General features: G+C 54.7%; 2 protein-coding genes across 4 annotated transcripts in view; one reads left to right on the top strand and one right to left on the bottom strand.

Annotated features, from left to right (window-relative positions):
• Positions 1-1,119: 1,119 nt before the first annotated feature.
• Positions 1,120-8,274, bottom strand: F12 (coagulation factor XII). Its single transcript, XM_046667953.1, has 14 exons — positions 8,183-8,274; positions 7,760-7,817; positions 4,914-5,013; positions 4,687-4,757; positions 4,314-4,424; positions 4,041-4,172; positions 3,787-3,891; positions 3,473-3,638; positions 3,181-3,389; positions 2,846-3,077; positions 2,481-2,617; positions 2,236-2,385; positions 1,535-1,683; positions 1,120-1,443 (listed from the first exon to the last, which is right to left on the bottom strand). The coding sequence occupies exons 1-14, from the start codon at positions 8,237-8,239 to the stop codon at positions 1,276-1,278; spliced, it is 1,845 nt and encodes a 614-aa protein (XP_046523909.1). The 5' UTR covers positions 8,240-8,274; the 3' UTR covers positions 1,120-1,275.
• Positions 8,275-19,289: 11,015 nt separating this feature from the next.
• Positions 19,290-26,770, top strand: part of GRK6 (G protein-coupled receptor kinase 6) — a 15,251-nt gene continuing 7,770 nt past the window's right edge. For all 3 annotated transcript variants that reach the window (XM_046667512.1, XM_046667510.1, XM_046667511.1), the window contains exons 1-9: positions 19,290-19,492; positions 23,193-23,288; positions 24,248-24,360; positions 24,491-24,568; positions 24,923-25,023; positions 25,344-25,436; positions 25,540-25,603; positions 25,747-25,887; positions 26,176-26,366. In XM_046667512.1, the coding sequence (XP_046523468.1) occupies positions 19,441-19,492; positions 23,193-23,288; positions 24,248-24,360; positions 24,491-24,568; positions 24,923-25,023; positions 25,344-25,436; positions 25,540-25,603; positions 25,747-25,887; positions 26,176-26,366 (929 nt within the window). In that variant the 5' untranslated portion in view covers positions 19,290-19,440. The remainder of the gene's footprint in view (positions 19,493-23,192; positions 23,289-24,247; positions 24,361-24,490; positions 24,569-24,922; positions 25,024-25,343; positions 25,437-25,539; positions 25,604-25,746; positions 25,888-26,175; positions 26,367-26,770) is intronic.

The raw sequence follows: 26,770 nt of genomic DNA, 5'->3' as shown, positions 1-26,770 counted from the left end.
GCTGTATCTTACACCTGGTGAAGTCCTAAAGTTAGACTGAAGGAGGGAATCGTATTAATCGTCGAAATAACCCTCAACAAACCAGCTTAGGGCCGGCGGGGTGGCGCAGCGGTTAAGTGCGCACGTTCTGCTTCAGGCCCGGCGCCGGTTCGGATCCTGGGTGCGGACATGGCACCACTTGGCAAGCCATGCTGTGGTAGGCGTCCCACATATAAAGTAGAGGAAGATGGGTATGGATGTTAGCTCAGGGCCAGTCTTCCTCAGCGAAAAGAGGAGGATTGGCAGATGTTAGCTCAGGGCTAATCTTCCTCAAAAAAAACAAATAAAAGACAAAAAAACAAAACAACCCCACCCAACTTAAATGGCCCATCAAGCACAGTAGGCTTGGGTTTAAGAACAAAAAGAAAGATGCCATGTCTGCACAGCCAGACCTCTGGGCCTGGTAACCATTCACGCCCCAGAATGTGGTTCTTAAACTTAGGCGAGCATCCCAATCTCCTGGAAAGCTGTTAAACAGATTGCTGGGCCCCCCAACCCAGGGTTTATGGTCAGCAGTCTGGGATGTAGCCAGAGAACATGCATTTCTAACAAGTCCCCTGGCCACGCTGCTGCTGCTCCCGCCGCCATCCAGGAACCACACTTTGAGGCCCACGCTCTAAGGCAAGTTGGGGAGGGTGCGAGGGTCTTCTACAGAGACAGCCCTAAGGGTCCACACCACCGAGTCAATCTTGAGCGCTTCTCACCATGGTTCTCAAGCTCAGCTGCACGTGGAATCTCCGAGGGAGTTTTTAAAGCATACCACTGCCCTTGCCCCTTGCCCAGAGATAGTGATTTAATCTGAGATGGATCTTGGGCACAGGTTCAAAAAACTCCCAGGTGATTCCATATACAGTCCAGGTTGAGAACTGCTGCTCTATAAACTTGAAATATGAATGTTTCATGTGAGGAATCTGTGGAGTCACCATGCACAAGGCTCGGCACACAGTCAGCTGGACGTGACTCTAAATCTTGCATAAGATTTCAATGGATCCTGCTCTCTGAGGGCTTTGGAGGAGTCGTTCTCCGGTTTACTGTCTTGGCATTAACCAGTGAGACCTCTTTAGATCTGTGCCTCTCGAGCATTTTCAAAAGCATTTTATTGAGTGCCTACGCCATGCCTGGCTCTGGGCTGATGGCGCTGGGGGGATGGAACACAATCCTTGCTGTCCATGATCATGCCCCAGCCACCCTCCCCTTCCACAATCGCCCAGGGGGGAAAGACGAGTCCCTGGGCAGTCAGGAAGCGGTGTGCTCCCGGATCCAGCCCAGATAATTGGACACGTCTGTGTACACACCCGGCTTGTAGCGGTCGCCACAACCCGAGCCCCAGCTGACGATGCCTCGCAGGATGAGCTGGCCCTCTGCAGTCTCCTCCTCACACACTAGTGGGCCCCCGGAGTCACCCTGGGTCGGGGACACGAGGCTCAGAGCTCTTGGCCTGGGGCCAGGACTTGACAGGAAGGAAAGAGAGGGGCAAGCAGGCTCAAAGCCTCACCTGGCATGCGTCGGTGCCACCCTCGAGGAAGCCAGCACATAGCATGCCGGGGGTAAAGGCGGCCCCGTGCACGTCCAGAGTGGAGCAGAGCTCAGGAGGGATGAGCGGCACCTGTGCCTCCTGCAGGAAGCTAGAAAATTCCTCTGCCCCTGCGAACGGAGATGGCCTTCCTCACACTCTCAGGACTCCACTTGCCGCAGGACCTGGCTGTGCCAGACTCTTCCAAACCCACTAATCTCTCGCCTCCCTCATAGCAAGCCCGAGAGGCAGGGAGTTGCCATTAACACCGTTGTGTAGACAAGGAAACTGAGGCCAGAGAGGAGCCAGGATTTGAATGGACGGGGCAGAAGCAGGACTGCTGTGGAACCCCACTTCCCATCCAGTGTCACAGCACCTTACTCCCCAACTAGCCCACCAGCTTGATGGAGCGTGTGGCCGGCATCCTAGTTAGCCCTTGTGGCCCAGCACTCAGAGGGAAGCAAGAGAAAGTGTGATTCTCTCTGTACCCCTGAGGAGATTTGGGGACCCCCAAAGGCAAATCCCAGGCCCTAGAGGAGCGCACTGCAGAGACAAGGGCCCTGGACGTCCTCACAACCCACCAGGTCAGAGCCACCTGTCCCAGGTGGCACCAAAGCTGCGGGCTTCTCTTGCCTATCCTGGTGGCCAGAGGTCTCCCTCCCGCCCCCAGCCGTTCTGCCTACCTTCGAACTGGTGGCCCCAGCCGGCCACCTCACAGAACGCAGCCTTCGGTTCGGCGGGGCGAGCCGCGCTGCTGGGCAGGCACACGGGTTGAACGAAAGGCGACAGGAGGGCGCAACTGCCGTCCGCCCTCTCCTCCAGGCGCACCAGAGCTAACCCAGGCAGAGAGGAGCGTGAGAGGGGGACGCTGGGACTTCAAGCCCTCCCCGCCCTTTCCCCAGGTACCCGAGGGGGCGCTCCCACGCACCCAGGTCGTGCTGGAAGGTAGTGGGCGAGAAGCCCTCATGCAGGCGGTAGGCGCGCACGGCCAGCGTCTGGCACTGCTCGCAGCTCTGGTTAAAGCGGTCCTGGCCGAGCACCACCGTCAGCTCCTCCGGCGCCCGCCTGCGGGCAGGGTGTGAGAGAGAAAGCGCACTCAGAGTCGAGGGGGACCCTCTGGCTTCCGAGTCCTCTCCTTGGTTTCAGCTTCCTCCTTGGAAGCTCTGGAGGGGAGTGGGGAGAAAGTGGGGCGTGGGGGGAGGTAGGGCAAGGGTTCGGGCGTCGAGGGAAGCTGGGCGCGGAGGAGAGAGGAGTTAGGGTCCCGAGCGGGGCGCTGGGCGGGCGGGTACTCGCAGGTTCTGCAGGCAGTGAGCCGCGGTCAGCACCCAGCAGGGGGCGATGAGGCTGCCGGCGCAGAAATCGTGGCGGGAGTACAACGCGGCGATGTAGGGGTGCGCCCCGGGCAGCGCCACCAGTCCCCCGACGATGCGGCTCAGCGAGGACAGCCGTTTCCTGAGGCGCTGTCCGCAGCCGCGCAGACCGGTCCCGGGCAGATGACTCGGCTGCTCGGGCGTCGCGTGCGAGCCTGTGAGAGGAGCCCAGGCTGAGGACAAGGAGCCCCACGATCTGCTGGAATCTAGCTTGCCCTGCGCCCTCTCTGCTCGGACTTCCCACCCCTTCCCAACTACCTGGAGTTGGGGTCGTGGGCTGAGGCTTCTGCAATGCCGAAATCGAGGGTGAAGGGAGGTTCTGGTGCCCATAGGGGACCTGGGTCGGACGCGGGATTTGGGGTGCCGCCGGGGCTGAGGCCTGGCATTGTGCCAAGTGGCAATATTCCCAGCTCAGTCGGTCGCCGCTCCACACGAAGCACCACGGGCGGGTGTCATTGTCCGGGTTCCTGTAACCACAGAAGGGGCGCTATTGGAGCGTGAGGAGCCCCAGAGGGCCCCGAGGCGGAGGGGGACGCCCCTCCCGGCCCACCGGCAGAAGGCGTGGTCGCCCAGTCCCCAGTTCCGCGCTTGCTCTGCAGTCACGTTCCGGTAGGTGGCCTCCGAGGCCCACGGCCGACACCGTGCGCCCGAGATCGTAGTACCCGCCGTCCCGCGGTAGCCGAGCCCGCGGCCGTGGTAGCAGCTTGCCTCGGTGTCTGGGGAGAGACGGGGCTCCCTGCAGCCTGCTGATGGGATGGCATCCCGCCGCCGTCTCCTGTTCTTTCCCGGCTCTCGCTTCTCCCTCTCCGCACGGCCTTCCCATATAGGGGCGGGGCTCCTGCTTCCCGGCAGACCTTGACTCACCCACGTCGCAGAAGCGTCCAGCGTAGCCCGCCGGGCAGCGGCACAGTCGGCGTCCCTCCGCTTCTAGGCAGCGGCCCCCGTTGAGGCACGGGTTGGTGCGGCAGACTGGGAGAAGGAGCACGTTGAGCCACCCCTGGGCCCAAAGACCCCGGGGAGAGCTCCTCTTTCCACTGGCGCACCCCCTGACATCTTGCCCCCTTCTCCTCCCGACCTTCGGCCCTCTTCCCAGGCCAGTTCCCTATCGATCCACTCACCCTGGCTTGCCAGCGGCTTGCAGTGCCCATCGGGACCCTTGCACTGGCACTTGGCGACGCCTGCTGGCCCAAGCCTGTACCATATTTCATTCTCGTGGAAGAACTGGAGAAGCTGAGGCTCGAAGCACTTCTCTGGGGACAAAAGGGGGCAGTGGTCTCAGGAGAGGCTGGGACCATGCTAAGTCTCCAGGGATCCAGAGACCTCTGGGGGGCAGGGGGCTGCTCCTGGTCCCCAGTCACCCCCCACCCCACCCCCCACCAGCACCTCCTTACCCCTCTGGCAGTGCTTCCCAGTGAAGCGTTCTGGACAGATGCAGTGTGGGCTGCTTGGCGTGTTCACGCAGGTCCCTCCCTTCTGGCAGGGGCTGTGTTTGCTGCAGTGGTCTGAGAGATGCACAGTGGGAGGAAGAGTGGGGAGCCTGAGTCAGATACAGGCCAAGTCCCTACTAGCACCTGCTTGTCTTGTGACCTTGATACTCCAAGTTTCCAAGCCTTAGTTTACCCACCTGCAAAATGGAGCTACCCCCTCCCAGAACTTCTCCCTCCGGAGGGAAGGAATGGGCTGTGTGGGCCCAGAATCACAGGTGTGTAGGGTCTGATGACACCCAGGAGACTAATGGGGGCAGGAGAGGGCCCTGGGCAGCACCTTTCACTTTCTTGGGCTCCAGGCAGTAGGCCCATCGCTGGTCCTGCTCGAAGCTGGGGGTGGTAGCACACCTGCAGAAAGAGGTGAGGCTTCCTGCTCTGCCCAGGGGGCTGGCCCACCCTCCCCTATCATAGCCTCCTCTCTCCAAGGAGGGTTCTTTGGGAAGAAGGATGGGCAGAGGCCATGTCCGCCAGGCCCCTGCTCCAACCTCTTCTGGGTCATCTTACCAGGGCCGTGGGCCTGGCCGGCCCCTGTGGGTACATTTGTAGTGCAGCTGCCGGTGGTGCTGGAAGGGGAAGTAGCAGGGCTCCCCAGTGACAGTGAGAACTGCAGGGAGAACACACTCCTTGATCACTTTCCTTGTGCCCCACTGCCCAGGCACCTCCCCTCGGGGTCTGGTTGGAAAAAGGACACACCCTTGAAAAATCCGTTTTCTGCAAGACAGCATCCTGCTTAAGAAGTTGGGTTCTGGAGTCAGACAGCTGAAATGGACTTCTGACTCCACCACTATCTGTGTAACCTTGGGCAAATCTTCCGGGGCCTGGAAGAGTGTTTGCCATGAAGTAGGCACTTAATAAATACTTGATAAATGTTGAAGTCACTTGACCATTCTGAGCCTTAGTTTCCTCATCTGTAAAATGGCAACAGTAACAGTGCAGTCAAGGAGTTGCAGTTTTGCAAGATGAAAAGAGTTCTGGAGATGGATGGAGGTGATAGTTGCACATTATGAATGTACTTGATACCACTGAGTTGTCCACTTAAAAATGGTTAAGACAGTGAATTTTGTGTTATGTGTATTTTATCACAATAAAAAAATTTCTTAATGATCTATCCATATTAGTACAGAAAGGTATTCACAATTTTAAGTGAAGAAAAGCAAGTTAAAGACAGCATGTCAAGTATGGTCCTATTTTTGTACAAACATATTTACATTTGCATAAAAAAGAAATCTAGAAGGACATTCTCAAAATTTGTAAGAGTGGTTTTTTGGAAGATAGTGGATTATGGAGGACTTTTTCCTTCTTTGCATTTCTAAACTTTACAATAAAAATACTGCCATTATGGGGCTGGCCTGGTGGCATAGTGGTTAAGTTCACACGCTGCACTTCGATGGCCCAGGGTTTGCAGGTTCTGATGCTGGGGACAGACCAACACACCACTCATTAAGCCATGCTGTGGCAGCATCCAATATATAAAATAAAGGAAGGTTGGCACCGGTGTTAGCTCAGTGACAATCTTCCTTAAGCAAAAAGAGGAAGATTGGCAATAGATGTTAACTCAGAGCCAATCTTCCTTGCCAAGAAAAACACAAAAAACAAAACTCCTGCTATTATAATTTTTTTTGAAATAGTACAACCGAGCCTCATTGTTCACAGATTCTGTATTTGAAAATCTGCCTTCTTGCTGAAATTTATTTTTAATCCCCAAACTAATACTCAAGGTGCTTTCACTGTTGTTCACGGACGTGAACAGAGTGGTGAAAACCTTGAGCTGCCTGAAGTGCACATTCCCAGCTGAGGTCACACAAGGTGACTCCTGCTTCTTGTTTCAGCTCTCCTAGTGTCAACAGGTGTCCTTTTCATGGTCTCTTTGGTGCCACGTTTTCCCAAATTTGTGCTTTTGACAGATAACTTCACTGTTGAAAGTGGCCCCCAAATATAGTGCTAAAGTGCTGCCTCGTGTTCCCAGCCACAACGGGCTGTGACGGCCTTAGGGAAAGTGTCCGTGTGTCAGACGAGGAGGCCTGAGTTACAGTGCTGCTGGCCGTGAGTTCTACATTAATGAATCAACGACATATAGTAAGTAAGGTGTCTTTAAACAGAATCACACATAAAACAAGGTGCGGTATTGACAGTTGATGAGACCATGGCGATCTGAGCTCACAGAAACCAAGCCCTGTGTGCCTTCTGGGAGCAGGGCTCCAATAGTCGCTAACTGAGTGCTCGCGGTGACTTTATGGAACGTGACTGTCCTGCATAAGATGAGTTGACTGTATCTACTTCAGAGGAGTGTTGTGACGCTTAAATGAGATAATGCCCATAAAACAAAGCAGAGAGTCTGGCACGTGGTAAGTGCTCCATACGCAGTAGCTGTTATTCTGTTGTTAAAGACACAGTGGCACTTGCTGGGGCCCAAACCAGGGACAGGACAGTAAGTGAAGAGAGAGGGGTATGAGATGGGCCTTTAAGATGCAAACGGGATGGACAGGCAGGAGGAGGACCCTAAGTAGATGATTAGACAAGGACAGGGCCCCTAGGTTAGATCAGGCAAGAGGGAGGAGAGCAGAGTGACTGTGTGTGGAGTGACAGTGAGAGGAGGCTGAGGCAGTCAGGGCCGTTGTGGAGCTGTGCTAAGGGGCTGGGCCTGGCCCCAGCAAGCCAGGTTCACCAGAGCAGGGTCCATCCAGGTAAATATTTAGTACCTGGAAGAGTGAAAGCAATGGGGAGCTATGCCAGGGTTTGAGGAGGGGAGAGATGACTGACATCCCCCATCTAATGCTAATATATTTCAAGCATTTCCCATGCACCAGACTGGGAGCTGAGTGCCTCACATGGATCAACAACTCATTTCTCCTTCTCCACAATCCTAAGAGGTTTACTATTAGCAGCCTGGTTTTACACATGGGGAAACTGATGCTTGGAGAGGTCAAGTCAGTTGCCCAGAGTCACCCAGCACTTAAGTGGTGAAGCTGGAATTCAGAGTCCAGAGGTCCCTGGCCTGTGTGTGGCATGACTGATGCCTGTGAGCTACATCAAGGAAAGGAAAAGAAGGGGGGAGGGTGGGGAAACTGAGGAAGACTGGCAGGTGCTGGACTGGGCACTCAGATACAGCCCAAGCCCTGACCTCAAGGAGCACACAGCTCACTATCACTCTGGGTCCCCAGAGTCCATGGGCACAGGACCTGGCACATAGCACTCAGGTCTGAATACCAGCCAGACAACTCGGGCAGAGAGTGAAGAGTGCCCGGGATCCCTCCCCTCGCTCCAAGGGCCCGCAACTGATACCTGTGCACTCCCCACCATACTCACTCCAGCCCCAGGGTCTCTTAGGAGGGGGGCGCCAGGCTACCTACCCACCATCTGCTCCTCCTCTATGTGCTTATGCTTCTTGGGGGCTTTCGAAGATGGAGTCTACACGGGGAGAGAAGAGGGCAGGGAATTTGCCCCACAAGTCATAGTCTGCCCCTGATCACATGGTAGTCCCCAGCTTCCTCTCACAGCCGGGAAATGCAGAGACTTTCTCACGAGACCTGCACCCCTCCATTCTCCTCCCATTGTCTCCTCAAGGTCCCCCGCCCCCAGATATGCAGGCTGTGTCCTCATATCCACCAGCTCTGGCTGTCTCCCTTCTCTGCCTGGGCCTTATGGGCTGGCCTTGCCTTTCCAAACAGGCCTTCCAGTCACCTGGACCAGAAGGCCGCTGGCAGAGGCTGAGGCTTTGATAGGGACCTCCAGGGCCAGCCCAGCACCATCCTCCTGGTTCCCACAGCCCTCACCGAAAGTGCCAACTCCAGGCTCACCAGCAGGGACCCCAGGAGCAGCAGAGCCCTCATGGTGTCTGTTCGTGGGTCTAACCGCTTGTCCAGGAGTCCAGACCAATAGAATGGGTCAAAGTCCCTGAGGCCTGGGAAGCAGCGATTGGTTGAGCTGCCCTCCTGGGTCTGGTGGAGTATTGGCTGTTTGTGGAAAGCAGAGCAGAGCAGTCCCTTGGTAGGGACCAAGGGGGGCAGTTGGGAGTTGGCGGGTAGAGGCAGGATGGTGAAGAGCCGGGCTCCCCCTCTTTCCCAGACAGTGGGCCTGGAGGCAGGCAGAGGGACTTATGTTTTCCTTATGTTCCGGGTCCTTCTGGGGATGAGGAGTTTCAGAGTACCCAAAGAAAGCTCCCTACCTCAGCTTTTTTGTTTTGTTTTGTTTTTTTGAGTCCATGGGGAAGTGTATTTGTTTTCTATTGGTGTCTAAACTTAACCACAAACTTCACAGCTTAAAACAATACCATTTATTAGTTTGGAAATCTGTGGGTTGAAAGTCCAGCACTGCGTGACTGGGTTTTCTGCTCAGGGTACCTCAAGCCTGAGTTCTCTGGATGATCTGAGGAAAGATCCATTTCCAAGGTTATTTAGGTCGTTGGCAGAATTCAGTTCCTTATGTTTGTAGAACTTAGGTCCTTGTTTCTTTGCAGGCTGTCAGCCAGCGGCCACTCTCAACTCCTAGAAGCTGCCTGCAATTCTTGCTTTGTGGCCCCCTCCATCTTTCAAGCTAGCAACAGAGCATCTCCGCTACATTGACTCTCTCTCACACTTTGAGTCTCCTTTGCCAGGAAGAACCCCATCCCATTTAAGGACCCCCCCCCCCCCCGGATTAGGTCAGGCCCACCAAGGATAATTTCCCTATCTTAAGGTCAACTAATTTGGGACCTTAATTCCATTTGCAGCATTCTCCTACAGAAGCATCTAGATTAGTGTTTGATTGAGTAACAGGGAGAAGGTATGCATACACCAGGGATCTTGGGGGCCATCTTAGAATTCTACCACAGAAAGTGAACTAAGAAAGTAAATAATCCCATGGGAAAAACGCTAAACCAAGGGGTGCTAAAATGTGCAGCTGGAGTGCAAGGCATGGAGAAGGGGTGGGCATGTGTTGTTTTTCCTGTCATCAACCATTTATCTTGCTTCAGTAACTATGCCTTGACTTTTCCTTTGGGAACCACTCCTCTTTCATCCCCACCATCAGTCTTGGTGCTGCCAACTCTACCCTCAGTTCTAGGGCTGAGGGTGTGGCCTAGGTCTGGCCAATCAGAGCATGGTATCTCTAGACTGCAGCTATTGGTCCAGGAATAAGCATATACACAAGTTTAGCCAATCAGAGCCAGACTTGGGACTTTCGTCAGAACTTTTGGGAAAAAGGTACCTTCTTCCCACTGTGGTCACTAAGACTGCAAGCCCAGAGATGTTGAAGGCCATCTTTGTCACTGCTTGGGGAGGGCTTGCCTGAGAATGAAGCCTACGTGTAGGAAAAGCAGAGCAAACAGGGAAGGAAGGGTGCAGGGACGCTGGGGGAGGCAGCTTCCGAGATGGTCCCCATTGATCCTCACCTCCTGGGATTCATGCCCTTGTATAGTCTCTTCTCAGAGCTGTTCTGTGTGTCCAATAGAATATGGCAGAAGTGATGATGTTTGACTTCCAAGTCCAGGTCATAAAAGGCATTGTAGTCTCTGCCTTGGTCTCTTGGATCAAGAGGAGAAGCCAGCTGCCATGCTATGAGGGCACTTAAGCAGCCCTGCAGAGAGGCCCTTGTGGGGAGAAAGTAAAACCTCCTGCCAACAACCAGCACCAATTTGACCCCTGTGTGAATGAGCCACCTTGAGAGTGGATACTGCAGCCGCAGCCGACATCTGGCATGCAGCCTCACAGAGATCTCAAGCCAGAAGCATCCAACTAAGCTCCTCCTGAATTTTTTTTATTATGTGATTAACATATAACATTAGTTCTCCTGAATTCTTGAACTTTAGTAACTGAAAAATGATCATTGATTGTTGTTTTCAGCTGTAAGTTTCAGAGTGCTTTGTTACCCAGCATTTGATGACTGATTCAGACAGATGGATCCCTGATGACTGCGTGTGAGAACCTGAGTTCTAACACTGGGAGTACCCTCAAGAATCCTGTTTCATGAGCCAAGAAAACCAATTTGAGTAGATTTCCATCACCTTTGAAAGGAGTCCTGACTGATACAAAATAACCTGTGGGAAATGAAGACAGAATGTAGCAATTTCTTAACTCTGCTGGAAGAGAGGCAGGCCATGGAAGACTTCCTGAGACAGAAACACAGCAAGAGGACGGCAGGAGGAGCTGGGGCTCCTTTTCAACAATTGTTTTCAAAGGTAAAATGTTGATGCAACAGCTGTTGAGACCACGAGGAAAGCAAAACTATGAGATGATAGGTGAGCTGCTTAGAGTGCAAGCACTTTCATCAGCTCTTCATCGCACCTGAGTACAGACCACTGCCTGGGGCTGGTCCCCCAATGGATCCTTCCTCCTGGTGAGAAGCCAGCTCTCCCTGTGAATGGAACAGGTCTTCACAATGAGTAGAGGTTTGCAGGTAGGAAAGGAGGGAAGGGCTTCCAGGCAGAGTGAGTAATACAACTTCACAGAAGCCTGGATGCAGCACGTGAAATGAGGAACGTGGTGAGCACAGGGGCTTGGTTGGGAACGTTAGATGAGGTGTGAAGTCCATTGGGACCAAAGATGGACATTCGTGGGTATTTGGATGTTCGACATCTATTCCCCCTTCCTCTTTCTCTAGTCTCCCAGTTTCTATTTGTGGGTCACCCCTCTCCCACTGTGTGGTGAAAGGGTAATTCCTCATGACCGTCTCCCACTATGGAAGCCTAATGGACCAGATCACCCTCTCCCTACCATAGCATAGCCTGAGAGACCTAAACTCAGCCAGTGGGTGCTCTCTCCCAGGGCTCTGAATCCTGAGCACATCCTGCCACATAAGGATGGCAAAAAGAGTTGGAGTTGGAGGTCTGGCATTGCACCACCAGTGCCCTGACCACATTGTCCCTGCTATACGGCATAAGTCAGGATGCCTTCTGAAAACCAAGCTTGAGCAGTAAAGAAATTCAAATTCATCATTTCACATCACAAGAGATCTAGAATGGAAGAGCTCCAGGAAAAGTGCTTTCAGTGATTTAACAATGTCATAAAAAACCCAAGTTCTTTCCCCTTTATCTTTTCTAGGGTCTTTGACGTACAAACCTTCAGGCTGACTCTCTCATGGTCACAAGATGGCTGCCACAACTCCAGCAATCACATCTTAAACTCTAGTGAAGAAGAGGGAGCTTCCCTTCCAATAGATCCTTCTTAGAAATGAGGACACTTTCTTCAAAAAAATCCCAAGCAGAGCTCCCCTCATTGGCCAGAACTAGGTCACCTGACACCCATAAATCAATCTCTGGTAAGGGTAGGGGCTCTCTATAACTGGCTTAGACCCATCAGTCCTGGAGCTAGATTAGAGGCATGTGAAGTGAAGTGTCCACTGGAACAGAATTGGGACTCTGCGAACAAGGAAGAGGAGTGGAACGGGTGTTAGGTGGACAACCACAGTGTCTGCTGTAATTCCTGCTTCCTGATCCTCTTGTGGTCCTTAATTCCTGCCTATTTCCAAGCCTATCCCTTCTAGTTGATGCTGAAAATCCCTGAGGGCCTTCCAGTAAAGTAAATTCCCTTTTGTTTAACACGCTAGAGTCGTTATTGTTGCTCCAGCCTAATCAGCCTCCAAGTTCTGTTCATTCCACTGCCTAAATATTTTCAGATCCCTCCACTTCTCTCCATTTCTACTGCCTCTTTCTTTGACTTCCAGAAAATTCAAGGCATCTATAGTGGTGGGACATAATTTGAAAGCCTGTGTTGGGTATCTATCATTTCCCCTGTTTAGTATTCATTCTCCTTTTTTCTAGTGAGGGCCCTCAATGTTCCTTTGGGGAAGGACCCATCCTCCTCCAGCCAGTGGATAAAATAAAGCTTACCCATCCCTCAGTGGAGGGTAGAGTGGGCCTGTGATCTAGACCTGGCCAATCAGAACACTGCCTCCCTCTGTCCTCAGTGATTGGTTCAAGATGAACACCTGACCCAAATCAAACCAGTGAGAAGCAGCCCCAGGATTTTTGCTGGAATCAAGATAAAGGCTTTCTCTCTCAGTAGAAGTTGCCGTATTGGTAGAAAGTGAGCTTGGAGCTTCTGGCAGCCATCTTTAACATCTCAGAGGGAGAACTGCCAGAGAATAAAGACAACACAGACAAAAGCAGAATTAGAATTAGAGTTAGAATATGGGAAAGACAAATTTTGAGTGACACCATTTGAGACCTGGGATCCAAAGACACTTGAAGTCAGAATCACCACCTATACTTTTCAGTTACTTGAATGAATAAGTTCCCTTTTTTGCCTAAAGTAATTTTAGTTGCAACTAGAAGTCCTAACTGTTGCAAGAATTCATGAATTGTTACCAGGAAGTTCCTAAAACAAAACAAAACAAAACAAAACAAAACAAAACAAAACTTCTCATAATCAGCTCTGTAAGTCAGTAGCTTAAAGAATAGGAAAATAATGAAACAGGAACTGGAGGGTAAAGACAGAAATGAGCTTGAATCAGGAAAGCTTCAAATCTCGTCTTGGCCACTGCCCCCCAGCGTGGTGACCATGGGTCAGGGGCTCAGTCTCTCTGAACCTTAATTGCTACACCTCTTTTGGGAGGATAAGCACTCACACTGCCTGACAGACATGCCGAGATGTTTGAAGGCATGTGAAAGGACAGAGCCTGGCATATGGTTGAACTCGACCTATAGAAGTTTACAAAGAAACTTTGCCACGTGGACCCACTCCCCGTCCTCAGCAATTTCTACACACCTGCCCCAGTTCTTCCTGCAAGTCCGGGTCTCTTCCACCAACTACTTTGGACCAGAGCAGAGAGGCACAATCTCCCTGCCCCAGCTTCTGTCTTTCTACAGCTGGGGTGTGGGTCTATGGGCTAAGAAATGGGAAGCCATCAAGTTCCTGCTCACAAGTGATACACACAGACGAACACGAACCCCGCTCCTCTCTAGCAGAGACTTGAGGCATAGATTTCAAGAGGTAGCGGAACTACCTGTTCAAAGGCAAGTTTAGGGGATCAGAAGGTACCCAGCCCACCATCCTTCATTCCTCCTCAGTTGGTGGCACCATTTTTCTCCCAGTCATTCAGGCTGTCACCGTGGATCCTTTGTACAAATGGAAGCCACTCCTTCCTCTGGACTGGTGCTGTCTGACGGAACTTTCTGTGATGATGGAAATACTCTCTATCTGTGTTGTCCAGTCTGGGAGCCACTAATCATACACGGCTGTTGAGCACTTGAACTGTGGCTAGGATGCCTGGGGAACTGCACTTTCATTTCACTTCATTTTAATTAACTTAAATTTAAATAGCCATGCGTGGCTAGTGGCTACTGTATTGGACAGCACAGCTCCAGGTGGTTGCAGAAAGGTCAGTGTGTGACCTTCACACCGTGTGACAAGAGGGAGAAGGATGTGATATAATGTTGGAGGGCCACACAGTCCATCCCTGATCAAGTTGGGCCTTGGTAGGCCAGGGGGAGGAGTTGGGGTTTTATTTTTAAGTGTAATGGGAAGTATATTAGTTATCTATTGCTGCTAATAAGAGATAACAAATTGCCCCCAAATTTAGCTGCTTAAACGACAAACACTGATTGTGTTGCAGTGGGTCAGGAACTCAGGCACTGTGTAACCAGGTACCTCTGGACCGGAGTCTCTCGGGAGGCCGCAGTCACCTCGACTGAAGAAGGATCCACTTCCAGGTTCACTCACAAGGCTGGTGGTGGAGACCTCAGTTCCCTGCCATGTAGGCCTTTCCACAGGGCAGCTCACAACATGGCAGCTGGCTTCCCTGCGTGAGCCAGTGACGGGGTGAGAGTGGGCACCTAACACGGAAGCCACAGTCTTTAGTGACCTGATCAGGAGAGTGACATTCCATCCCTTTGGCTGCATTCTTTTCATGAGAAGTGAGTTATCAGGTTCAGCCCACACTCACGGGGAGGGGGGTCACGTCAGGGTGTGAACCCCAAGAGGAGGGATCATGGGGCCACCCTGGAGGTGTCCACCCAGGAAGCCGCTGGTGGGTGCTGAGCAGGAGAGTGCGAGGATCAGGTTGATCATTTTTTAAATGAGCAATATCTTCATGTGATACAAGATTAAAAGTCTGAAACGGCATATGATGAACAGCCTTGCTCCCGCCTCTGTCCCCAGCCCCTTAACTCCCTTTTCTCAGACGCAACCAGCATTCTGCGCCTCCTGTGGCCACGCGCCTAGAAGCAAATTTGTCCATAGTAGTTAGTGTCGTTCACCAAATATTTCCAATTCTATTCTCTTTGCAGGCGTATAGTAGCTATTGAAGGAATCTATCTCTGCATAACAAATTTAGGGGCATAAAACAACTATTTTATTATGCTCATGGATTTTGCAGGTCACGAATTCAGGCAGGACACAGCAAGAATGGCTTGTCTCCGTGCCACAGTGCCAGGGGCTTCAGCTGGGGGCACTTGAACGGCTGGGGCTGATTCCAATGGCCAGGAGCTGGAATCACCTGGAGGCTTCCTCACTCATATGTCTGATGCTTGGGGTGGGATAACTGGAAGGCTGGGCTCAGCGGGGAATGTCAAGCAGAGCAGAGCACCTACACATGGCCTTTCATTCAGTTTGGGCTTCTCACAGCATGGCCACTGATTCTGAGGGAACATCCTGAGAGAAGCTTCTGGAGAATAAGCATTGCCAGAAAACAAGGCTGCATGGCTTTCCTGACCTAGCCTCAGACCTGATGTGTGTCACTTCCACCAGATTCTCCTGATGCTGAGAGTCACTAAGGCTGAACCAGAGTCAAGGACAGGGAAATGAGAGCCCACTTGCTGATGTGGGGGTGTCAAGGTCACACTGAAGAAGTGCCTGTGGGATGAGAGCTTATTGTGACGCTCATCTTTGGAAAATACCATCTGCTATGGCAGTGCTGTACCTCCCCACCCCTTTCGAGTTAGTCGTGGCCGTGTGGTTTGCTTTGACCAATGAAATGTGAGCAGAAGTGACTTGTGCCACTTTCGGGTGCAAGCTTTAAAGGCCATGGAGATTGACCGCATCTCCTTTTTCTGTCTGCCATTGTAGAAGCACAAAGTGAGATGGAGCCCCCGTGATCCTGAGTCCCAAGTGACGACTCTGAGCGGAGCATCCCTGCCTCCCAACAGCCTGCAGGGACGTGCAGTGTACCAGAGAAAGAGGCTTTCATTGTTTTAAGTCACTGAAATTTGGGGATTGTGTGTTACTGCAGCGTAACCTAGCCTACCTGACCCTTTTTATGCAAACGGTAGCAAACCTTACACACTGATCTGCATTTTGCTTTTTTCATTTAACAATATATCTTGGAGATTGTTTGTATCAGTACATGAAGAGCACCTCCACACTCTTTTAAAACAGCTGCATAGTATTCCTGTACAGAAAAGGACTAAATTTTACCTAACTAGTCCCTATAAAGACAATTAGTACCTTTCATCTTTTCAGACAACGCTGCAATGAACAAGCTTGAACATTCGTTTCTTATTTTGCTTGAGTGCAATTATATTTGTAGGATAAATTCCTAGAAACGCATATCTCAGATAGTTGGTGGCAGGTTTCCCTTTTAAAAAGGACTACTTGGCTGCAGGGGGAGAATGTGTTGAAAAGTCAGCCCCTGAGAGTTGTACATGACACTTTCCCCTCCTCACCTCATATCAATCGCCATGTCCTGTTCATCCCAGCTCCAGGAGCGCTCTCAATCTGGCTGCTCGTCTACACTCCCTGGCCACTGCCCCAGCGTGGGCTACCGTCATTCCTCTCTAATGGTTCCTCTTAAAAGGTCTCCCACCTGTCTTACTCAGGATACTTGGCTGCAAACGACGAAGCCAACTCTGGGTGACTCAGGTGGACAGCGAACTGACTGGACTGCTCCTGGGTGCTTGCGGACTCCCCCTACCCAGGAGGAGCCTGGCTTGACCACCTCCCCCTCCCCTTCCACTGCCGCCATAACGAATCCTAAATGGTCCATCAGATGTCTTATGTTAATCACTTGCTTTGGATTCATAAACCTGATTGGAAGCATTGGAAATGTGCTCCAACTACCGGGGACCTTGGAAAGGAAATTCTGCCACCCTCTGATTTCCTCACTGGAAGGCAGGGTCTGTCTCTGCATTTAATAGGTTTCCTCCCAAAGGAGAGGGGTGTTCAGATGCTGAACACCAAACAACAGGTGTCTACAGCTCAGCCTAAGGCCCTCTCTTCTGACCTTTGACCCCACCCCTAGCACGTCCTCCACAGTGTGGCTTGGAGCCCTCGGTGTAAGCAAATCTGATCACACCACTCGCTGGCTTAAAACACCCTTGACAGGTCCCTCCTATCTTCAAAACGAAATCCAAACTCCTTACCTAACTTGCAAGGACTTCCCTGATCTGGGCTCCTCCTAAGGCCTCAGCCTCCATTTTGCCCCTCAAGCCCACCCCAATGTGCACCTGAAACTCTAGCCTAAGGCTCTGCCCTCAGGTGCCGAATGCAAGGGCCCTTACCACCCTCCTTGACAGAGCTTTGCACATGCACTGGCCCTCTGTCCAGAAGGCTCTTTCTCTCCCCACTCCAGTTACCTCCGAAACCTGCATATTCTGACTTAACCCTCAAGTCTCACTTGGACACAACAGCCTTAGCTGGTTGGGGTACCCACCTTCTGTCCTACCGGCCACTGGGTTTTCCTCTTTCAAGGTACTTGTCTTTACTGCCAGACGCATCCTTGATCCATGCCCTTTTTTCCATCTCCACTGCCACTTTCTTGGCCCGAGCCACCATCCCCTCTCTCCTGGAGTTCCGTAGCCTCCCAACTGCTCCCTCTGCTTCCAGTCTTGGCCCCTAAAAGTTCACGAGCTAGAATGACCTCTTTAACGTACAAATTATCCTTTCAAAGGCTTCACCTTTCACTGAAGAAAAACAAACTAACTCCTAGCTATGGTCTACAAAGCCTTCCACGACCTAGCTGGTGTCCTTGCTCCTTCCTTCCTTCATCTCCTCTCAGACCACCAGGCCCTGAAGCTACACAGGCCTTCTTCCTGTTCCTTGAACACACCAAACTTACTCTAGGCTCAGAACCTTTGCACCTGCTGTTGCCTCTGCTTGGAACCCTGCTCCCCTTGGACTTTGAGTGGCTGGATCTGCTCAAATGTCACACTCTGAGACCATTTTTCCTCACTCCCTATTTTGTCTTAATGTCTTAATGCAACTTCCAAAGGGGGGGTCTTCTACTCGCTGTAAGACAAGCCAACTGTCAAGAGGCAAGGTGGTAGGAGAGAAAGGGTCTTTTTATTACAGCTTGCCAGCAAGGGGGAAGATGGTGGACTCGTATTCTAAAGAACCATCTTAAAACTACAAAATTTTGAAGCAGTTATATAGGGTAAATGAGCCAAAAAAGGGGGGTGGGTCTCGGAATGTTGACCATCTGGTGTTGTAGTCCTTGAGACTACAGAGCATCCCTTCCTCTTGTCACCGGTGACAGATACCAGCAGAGGGCTTTTTCCCAAAGGTCGTTACATCCCTGGAAAAATTGAAAGAACAAAGTTATTGCCTTATTGGAATAGGGAAGTCTATGTATAAGCCAAAGCTATGAAAATAGCAGAGCACGCATATTTCTCACAAGCAGGTGCATATTTATCTAGGCTACGTGCAAACTAGAGCATTGCTGACAAGGAAAGGAGGTGTCCTGTGCATCAAGGTCATGTATAGTCCTAACATGGTTCCCCTCTATACGATGGCTTCCTTTATGCTAACCTATGCTAACCATTGGCTGTATTTATCTTGGCTATTTAGGCGGTGCTGACAGTAGCAGCACTTATCACTCTCTAAGACCATTCTCTTTATTTGTTTATTTACAGGATTATCACCTTTAGTCCCTTCTCACATGTGAGCAGGGAGCTTGGCTATCTTGCTGACACCACTATATTCCCCAGCAGATGGCTCGGTGCCTGGCAGAAAGCAGGTGCTCTGTATTTTTGGATGAATGAATGGACAGGGATCAGAGAACCCTAGTTGAATCTGGCTCTGCCTTAGTCGCTGAGTTTGGGCAAGCCTCCTTTCCTGGTTTGTGAAGAGGGGGTGGAGTGGGTAGGATGCTGAGCCAGAAGTTGTTGAGTAGCTGTAAAATTTCGGCCTGTCTTCTCCCTAGTCTTCGGCCTAGAGCCAGCCACTGGACCTCTGGCGCATCAGCTCCTCACCTGTATAATGGGTGTGACTTCATCCCAACGTCTCAGGGCGGTACTGCTGCCTTATAAGGCAGCAGAGGCCGAGGGCGGGCGAGGCCGTGTGGGTGGAGAGAAATCACAACATCCGGCTGCGGGGCCAGGGCGGGGGCGCCTGCTGTGGCCAGGCCAGAGGCTTGGGGAGGCTGAGGCTGGGGAGGCCGTCAGCTCCCTCCTGGCCTCTCCGCTCTTCCAACGTGCACCCTCCAGGATGGGCCAACCCAAAGAAACACGGCCGGACACATGGCCCAAACAAGCCCGCGGCCGACCCGCAGGAGGCACAGGACCCCAAGGGCGTCCCCCTACAAACCTTGGAAAAGCCTAGGCGAACTAAAGGGACCCGGTCCACACCCTTATCTGATGGCCCCATCAGAGTGCATTGCTGAGAATGACTGACGCTTGCGTAATCCAATCAAACATCCGGGATCCAGGGCGTGACCCAGAGGACCCACCTCCGTTGTCCCGCGGAGGGCTCGGCCCTAATTGGCAGTTCGGTATCCTACGAAGGCCCAGAAATTCGAACCTAGGGGCTGAATCCCACCTCAGACCAACCAGGAAGAGGTGACGTACTAAGTCCCGCCCCCTCACTCCTTTGAGCGAATCCCTGGCTCGGGGGGCGGGGGAAAATTAAGAGGCTGTCTAATGGGAAGACGGCGCGGGGAGCACCCACCCGGTTATTGGCCTAGTAAAGTAAACAGAGGGCGGGGCGGGGCGGGCCGGCGCTGGGTGGCCCCCGGGAGGGGCGGAGAGTGCGCGGCGGGCGGCGGCGGCCGGGGAGGCCCGGGAGGCCGCGGCGCGGTCACTGCGAGCCGAGCCGAGCCGAGCCGCGCCGTTCGTCATCAGGCCCCGGCTCCCGCGCGCGATTCCGGCCGGTGGCGCGGCCCGGCGGGCCCGGCGGCGCCACAGCCCATGGAGCTCGAGAACATCGTAGCGAACACGGTGCTACTCAAGGCCCGGGAAGGTGAGGCGGCCGGGTGCAGGGAACGCGGGCGCGCGGCCTCCGAGCTCGGCGGGGCGCCCGGGCCGCCCGATCCCCTCGGGCAGCGCGCCCCTCGCCCCGTACCCTGCGCAGATGCGAGCCCTTCCGGCTCGTGGTCCTCCTCCTCCGCACCTGCCCCCGGGAGCCGGGGCCCAGGAAGGGGCGGGGGTCAGGCCGCCGCCCTCGCGAGGGAGGGGTGAGGGGTGAGGGAAGGAGAGAGGAAGGAAGAGGGAAGGGTGGGACCTGAGCCCCGGGAGTGCCTCTCCGAGGCCTCTCCCAGATGAGAGGTGAGAAGCTGCCCTAGGAAGGGGCAACCTACCCTACGTGCCCCCGGCCCAGACCCCCGCGCCCGGCCCGGCCCGGCACAAAGTTGGTGCAGGGGAAACGTTGGAGAATGAATGAACGAACGGAGCCTCCGCGTAGCACAGCCCACCCGACTGGGGGAAACTGCTGGTCACATATGCTACCAGCACGACTGCACTTGCTTGGTGCCTCAGGACACTGGGGACAGAGGTGAATGGGTCACGATTTTTGCTCCCAGGAAGCCCACGGTCTAGTGGGGCAAACGGGCACAGAAATAAGTGGGAGCTGAGCTTTGAAGGAAGAGAGCATGCAGGGTGACGGGACTGTAGGCAAGGCCTGGCAGAGGGAGCCAGTCTGGTGAACTGTGTGCTGAGCTCCTCGTGGTTCCCATCCCAGATGTTACCGGGCACCTGCTCTGTGATGGTCATGGGGGACACGGAAGGACCAGACCTAGTCCTCACTGCCTTGTGGTCAGTCTGCCCCTCACCTGCCATTGTCCACCTCAATAACATGGTAACCGAACTCACTCTGTGCCCCGTCCTGTCCAGGGTGCTGAGACCCAGCAGTGAACAAGACCCTTTTTGGAATTCTAGGGCGGGGAGGTCATGACAGTTTTTCCATTCTTTGTTGGGCTTCCAGGCTGAAAAAGTCACTGCTTCACCTTTCTAACCCATTTTACAGATGGGAAACTGAGGCTCAGACTAGGGACTAGTTCCTAGGTCACAGAGCGAGACTGTGGTAGACTCAGGCCTGGGACACAGGATGCCCCCAACAAAGTCTGTGGGAAGCTCAGAGGAGCCCCCAGCTGGCATCTGGTGCCCCCTGCCTGCCCAGTGCATTTTGACCCTGGGGAGGTGCTGCCTGGAAACGGGCACGGCAGGCTGGATCCTTAGTGCCCAGAGCTTTCCTTATCTCCCGTCCCTTATCGAGTCCTGGGGCTGGGCCTTCCTCCAGCCTCTGGGGGCATCTGCCGATTCTGTTCTGCCTCGTCATCCAGCCAGCCAGGGAGGAGGGGTAGGGAGAGCCTGGCCAGGCCTCTCTCCCTAGGGCTGTAGCCAGTTCAGGCCTGAGGCCGCTGAGAGCACTGCCTTGCCCGGCCAGAGAGCATGGGCACCTTCAGACAGGCTTCCTCAGGCTCCGGGTGAGACGTAGCAGAGGATAGTCGCATCGGGGACTGGTGGCTCCACTGGAGAGCCCATACCCTGACCTGGCTCTGCCCTTCCCGTCTGCATGGCTCTAGACAAGTCTCTTCTCTTAGAACTTTAGTAACCCTTTTTGTGGAATAGTTAGGGACAGGACATGAAAACTAAAGGAAATCCCAGTTGTCACTGAGTCCCAAATCCTGGCCCCCAGACTGGCTGTGTCGGAGTCTCTCTGCGACCTGGCAGACAGCACAGGCCTGGGCTTTTGCCAGCTTCCCAAGTGATCTGAGGCCCTAGGTGTTTTGGGAACCCTTGGTGTATGTATTCAGCTGACACCTAATAGATGTCCGACATGTTTGGAGTGGGAAAGGAGATTGGGTTGTGGTCTCCCAGGGACCTGGGTTCGAATCTTGCCTCTGGCACCTCCAGGCTTTGGATCTTGCACAAACTGATTCTTCATTTCAGGGCCCCAGTTTTTTTATGAAATTGGGCCCAGTCTGACAGAGTTGCTGGGAGGGTGAAGTGGGGCAGCACTGGGGGTGTGAGCCCTCGCTCATCCTTCCTTTCCCAGGCGCCTAGAGACACAGAGAGGGGGCCAGCCTTGGGTGGGGAGGAGCCCCACTGACTCTGGTGGCAGTTCTAGGACAGGATATTTGCATGTGACTCTGCTGCTGCCTTGTTGTGGCTGGGAGGAGGGGGAGGAGGAAGTAACTGGTAGGGGGAGGCAGGCGGATGGAGGGTTGGGTGAGGGACCTGCGGGGGTGGGGGAGGAGTTCCCCTTCTGGGGAGGCCTTGTCTGGGGTTGGGGGTGGGGGTCTGTTCCTCACTCACAGTGGAGCAATGACTGTGGGGTGTGCTGTGTGCAGGAGGCGTGCTAGCAGGTTTCCCAATGGTGCCCTGTGATACTTCCTCCTCCAAGCAGCTTAGGTCAGGGAGCCTCTCAAGGGACCCAGCCCTGCTCCCTCCCTAGAAGGCAGCCCCTCCCCCTGCACCACCTGCCTTCAGCCAGGCCAGATGGAAATAAGGCTGGCTAAACCGGAGGGGAAACTGAGGCTGGGCAAGGGAAAGTGGTTGCCTGAGGTTGCCACTGAGTTGTTAGAGCAGGGGGGCCCACTTTGCCACAGTCCTACTGAGTGCTGGACACAGACTTTCCCAGTCACCCACCACCTCCCAAGGTGGCTTTGGACCCAGAGTACACATGGAGAAATTGAGGTTCATAGATGGCAAGTGATAGGCCTACAGTGTGGATTGGAGATTTGAACCCAGGTCTGTGAGACTTTAAGACTCAGGCCCCTGCCACCATTTTTAACGTCATGGCCCACGGGCCACATCTGTCTAGCTCTCTAACATGTTTTATTTATTTGGCTGCAGTGGGTTTTTAAAAAAATAGGAACCAGTATTTCATGTAATAGTCCGTATTCCCAGCTGCTTTTGGAGAATTGGTAGCGCCGGCCACACTCATCCAGCATCCCTGCCTAGCAACAATCAAGCCATCGGCTGGACTTGTGCTGCAGCTACTGCTATTAGTAGGGGCATACCCAGTCCTGTCCACCACACTCGCCACCACTCCCTGTTGTCCCCCATCTGGCCCACAGTTACCATACCTGTCTGGCTCTGTAGGCATTTGAGCTGCTACCATGGGCCCAGCAGCCACAGATGAGGATCAGCTAGGTAAAATGAGGCAGGTATCAAGCAGGGCCAGGGAAGCCCTTCGTGCAGGGGTGGGGATCCTGAGTGCCAGCCCTCCTGTCACCATCTGGTTTGAGTCTCTGATAGCTCTGATGCAGGGCCCAGTAATGAGGGCCCGGAGCCTCCCCGGTCACCCAGGCGGCCCTCTGCCATCTCTCGGGCATGACCCACATGTCCTAGAGTCTCTCCTTTCTGGGCCTTGACTGACATTTCCCACCACTGGCATGTCCTTGTCTACTTTCTTCACTTGGGAAACTCCCACCTGGTAGAAAGCAGCTGAGGCTTGTGAAGCCACCTGGAAATCCCACCCTCCTTCAGCGGCCAGGCCTCACTGCCCCTCTTGGCTCTTTCAGCCCAAGCGCCGGCAGCAGGGCCTGCAGGACCATGTGTGTCTTGGAACCCAGTGAGGGCATGTTGGAGCAGGTGGAAGGAAGGCCCGAGAGTGGGCTATGCCTGGGCTGGGTCTGAGGCCTCTGCAGTGCCCTGAGGATCGCAGGGCGGCGTGGCAGTGGTGGGACTCGAGAGCCAGCGCCTATTTGCTCTCACAGGTGGCGGTGGGAATCGCAAAGGCAAAAGCAAGAAATGGCGGCAGATGCTGCAGTTCCCCCACATCAGCCAGTGTGAAGAGCTGCGGCACAGCCTCGGTGAGGCCTGGGCGGGGAGCGGGGGCTGCTGAGGCGAAGGGGACTGCTGGTGCCAGGGCAGCTCCCCTGAGACCTCACTCCGGGGCAGAGGGGCAGGGTTGGAGGGTCCAGGGAGCAGGAAGATTGAGGCTGCACCGCCCAACCCAGTTTCGGTTCCTGAGCTTGGGATGGGTGGAGGGCAGAGAACGAACAGGACAGCAGGGCTGGGGGGTGGGCGTGGGAGGAGGGCAGCGCCAGATCTGGGCCGTCTGAGAGAAGCAGAGGAAGGGAGGGCTGGGCCCAGGGTGAGCAGGGTTCATGTACATAGGTTGACTGTGTTGGGAGCCCCAGGCCTGTGCTCAGCCCTACCAAGCCCAGCACTTGGGGGAGGGCCCAGCAAAGCCTTGATCAGAAGGGCCCAGGACCCCAGTTCCTACTTATCTTGGCCGAGGCCCCAGGTCTGAGCAGCACCCAAGGTTACCCAGGCCCCCTATGACAGCCTGCACGTGGGCAAGGACATACCATGGCTGCTTCTACCGCCCTGGGAAGGAGGCCTAGCCTCGAGCTCACCGGAAGCCACAGCTTCCTCCCGCACTTTCGCCAGGCAGGCAGCAGGTGTGGGCCTGGCCCAGAGGCTGGGCCGGAACCTCACAGACCGCACCCAACCCCAGCACTGTGACGTATGCAAGTGGTATGAACCAGGAGAGAATGGGGGGAGGTGAGGGCCCCAGCCCTGGAGCCACACTCCTGGCTGTGTAACCTTGGGCTAATCACTTAGCCCCTCTGGCCCCACAAGCTATGATGGAAATAACAGTAGTGCCCACCTCAGTGTTTTGTTGAGGGTTGTAAAGGAGATAACGACTGCAATATTGCAGGGTGAGAAGCTATTGTTGGGGTCCAGGGCCTGGCGATGTGGACAGGAGTGCCCTGCCAGCAGCTTCCAGGTCTGGGGACCCAGCAACTCCCACTTCTGCCTGCAGAACGTGACTACCACAGCCTGTGCGAGCGGCAGCCCATCGGACGCCTGCTGTTCCGAGAGTTCTGTGCGACGAGGCCTGAGCTGACCCGCTGCATTGCCTTCTTGGATGGGGTGGTGAGTGTAGCCCAGCCATGGGGCCCAGCGCAACCCTGAGGGCAGGCAGAGGTCCAGGGCCACATGTGCCCCATCTCTCCACACCTGTTGCTCTGCCCAAACCCCAACCCCCCTGCCTCCCACCCTGTAGGCCGAGTATGAAGTGACCCCTGATGAGAAGCGGAAGGCGTGTGGGCAGCGGCTAATGCAGAATTTTCTGAGCCACACGGTGAGTGAGCAGTGATGGAGGGTTGACGGCAGTGGGCAGAGCTCGGTGTTGGGAAGAGGGATGACCACAGCCTGGGCAGAGAGTGTCCTGGAGCTACTCCAGGCTCACCAGGCAGTCCTGCAGGCACGGAGCCCAGGAGAGTGGGCCGGGGCTCCGGGCGGGCCTGCAGGCAAGCCTGCCAGAGACTCTGCTTCACTCTGTCTCAAGGGGAGCGGCAGGAACGGAGTTCAGCAACCCAGGAGCCTGGTGCACCTCCAGCCTGCAGCTGCCCTTAGTACAGGCCCAAGATATCTGCCCTGGGCCTAGGCAGCTGGCCAGGGGAGCCCCCTCCCCTGACCTGTGGCCTGTCCCCAGGGTCCTGACCTCATCCCCGAGGTCCCCCGGCAGCTAGTGACTAACTGCACCCAGCGGCTCGAGCAGGGGCCCTGCAAAGACCTCTTCCAGGAGCTCACCCGGTAAGCCTCTCCCTGCCCATAGGCCTGGAACTGTGTCCTGAAGAGGGGGCTTCTGTGAGCCTGGAAGTCTGTGAACAGTTCAGCAGCTGGTGAGGGAGCTCTCCCCCCAGCCTCGTCCCAGCTGTGCGCCCTTGGGCGGGTTGCCCCCCCTCCCTCCAGCACCCTCGGCTTCAGCCCAGGCCGGCTCCGCTGGGTGGGTTAGCAGGAGGGTTGGCTGAAATGCTGCCTTTTGGGCTGAGCATGCACATAACAGGGTCCTGGCCCATCAAGCCAAGAACCTGGGGTGTCGGGCTGACCAGAAGGCTGGGCCTTCTCCACAGACTGACCCACGAGTACCTGAGCGTGGCCCCTTTTGCCGACTACCTCGACAGCATCTACTTCAACCGTTTTCTGCAGTGGAAGTGGCTGGAAAGGTGAGCTCCTTGAGGGCTGGGCTGGGGTAGGCCAGCTTACTGGGGCTCTTACGGCCTCAGGCTCCTGCTCAGCCAGCATTTGCTCCCAACCCCTTGCTCACAGGCAGCCAGTGACCAAAAACACCTTCAGGCAATACCGAGTCCTGGGCAAAGGCGGCTTTGGGGAGGTGAGTGATCAGGCCAGAGCCCCCGGCAGAGTGCAGAGGGTCGGGTAGGGGTGCCCTGGACCGACCTCTTACCCGCTCTGAGTCCCTGCATGCCCAGGAAGGGCACGGATGGTCCCGATTTGCCCCATCTACCCTGGCTATAGGTGTGCGCCTGCCAGGTGCGGGCAACTGGCAAGATGTATGCCTGCAAGAAGCTGGAGAAGAAGCGGATCAAGAAGCGGAAAGGGGAGGCCATGGCGCTCAATGAGAAGCAGATCCTGGAGAAAGTGAACAGTAGGTTTGTAGTAAGTACAGACAGGAGACCCCACCCTTCCCCCTGGCCATGAGCTGCCCTGCCCGCCTCACTCGCCAGGCTAAGGTCTCTTCCCGCCCTGCCCCGCCTCCTGTAGGCACCGCCTCTCCGCCCTCCGAGATGCCTGGGCCGGGAGGTTTGGGGTGTTGACGCCAGGCCTGGGGAGCAGGCTGAACTCCAAGGAGTGGCACTGAGAAGGATTTCTTGGGTGGGTGGCACCAGCCCTGCCACCAGGCAGCCCCCAGCCCCTGCTTGAGAGCTCGGGTCCCCTCGGCCACAGGTGAGCTTGGCCTATGCCTATGAGACCAAGGATGCGCTGTGCCTGGTGCTGACGCTGATGAACGGCGGCGACCTCAAGTTCCACATCTACCACATGGGTCAGGCTGGCTTCCCGGAGGCGCGGGCTGTCTTCTATGCCGCGGAGATCTGCTGTGGCCTGGAGGACCTGCACAGAGAGCGCATCGTCTACAGGTACAAGGGCTCTGGCCACCCACCAGGGGCTGCAGCTGGTTGTGGGTGGAAGGATGTTGGTGTGCTGGGGCTGTCACTGCAGCCACAAGCCTGTCTGAGCACCAGGCAGGCACCGGCTTGGGGCTCCACACTCGACCACACTAGGTGGACTTGAGAGGCTCAGACTAAGGCTCTGGGGTCTGGCTGACCTCTGTGTGACTCCTGGCGTTGTCACCCCTCTCTGTGTGACCTTGGGCCAGTCAGCTCTCTGCTCCCAGCACCATTTCCTTTCCTGGGAAGCAGAGACTGCAATTCCTGCCTGGCAGATTGTGTAGGAATGAATGAGGTAATGCAGTAAAGTGCATGGAGCCCAGCAGGCAGGTCTCTGCAGGGGAAGGCTCTGCTTATTATTGTTATTGGCAGTG

Source organism: Equus quagga, chromosome 7, assembly GCF_021613505.1.
Source record: "Equus quagga isolate Etosha38 chromosome 7, UCLA_HA_Equagga_1.0, whole genome shotgun sequence".
Classification (NCBI taxonomy): domain Eukaryota; kingdom Metazoa; phylum Chordata; class Mammalia; order Perissodactyla; family Equidae; genus Equus; species Equus quagga.
This window is presented reverse-complemented; position numbering and strand designations above follow the sequence as displayed.

Bases quoted from the DNA above. Each gene is read 5' to 3' on its own strand.
- F12 (XM_046667953.1), bottom strand. From the start codon at position 8,239: ATGAGGGCTCTGCTGCTCCTGGGGTCCCTGCTGGTGAGCCTGGAGTTG. The intron at 4,173-4,313 runs GTAAGGAGGTGC...TTTTGTCCCCAG, and splicing joins TGGGAAGCACTGCCAGAGGG to AGAAGTGCTTCGAGCCTCAG. The intron at 3,078-3,180 runs GTAGTTGGGAAG...CTCCTCTCACAG, and splicing joins GCCCACGACCCCAACTCCAG to GCTCGCACGCGACGCCCGAG.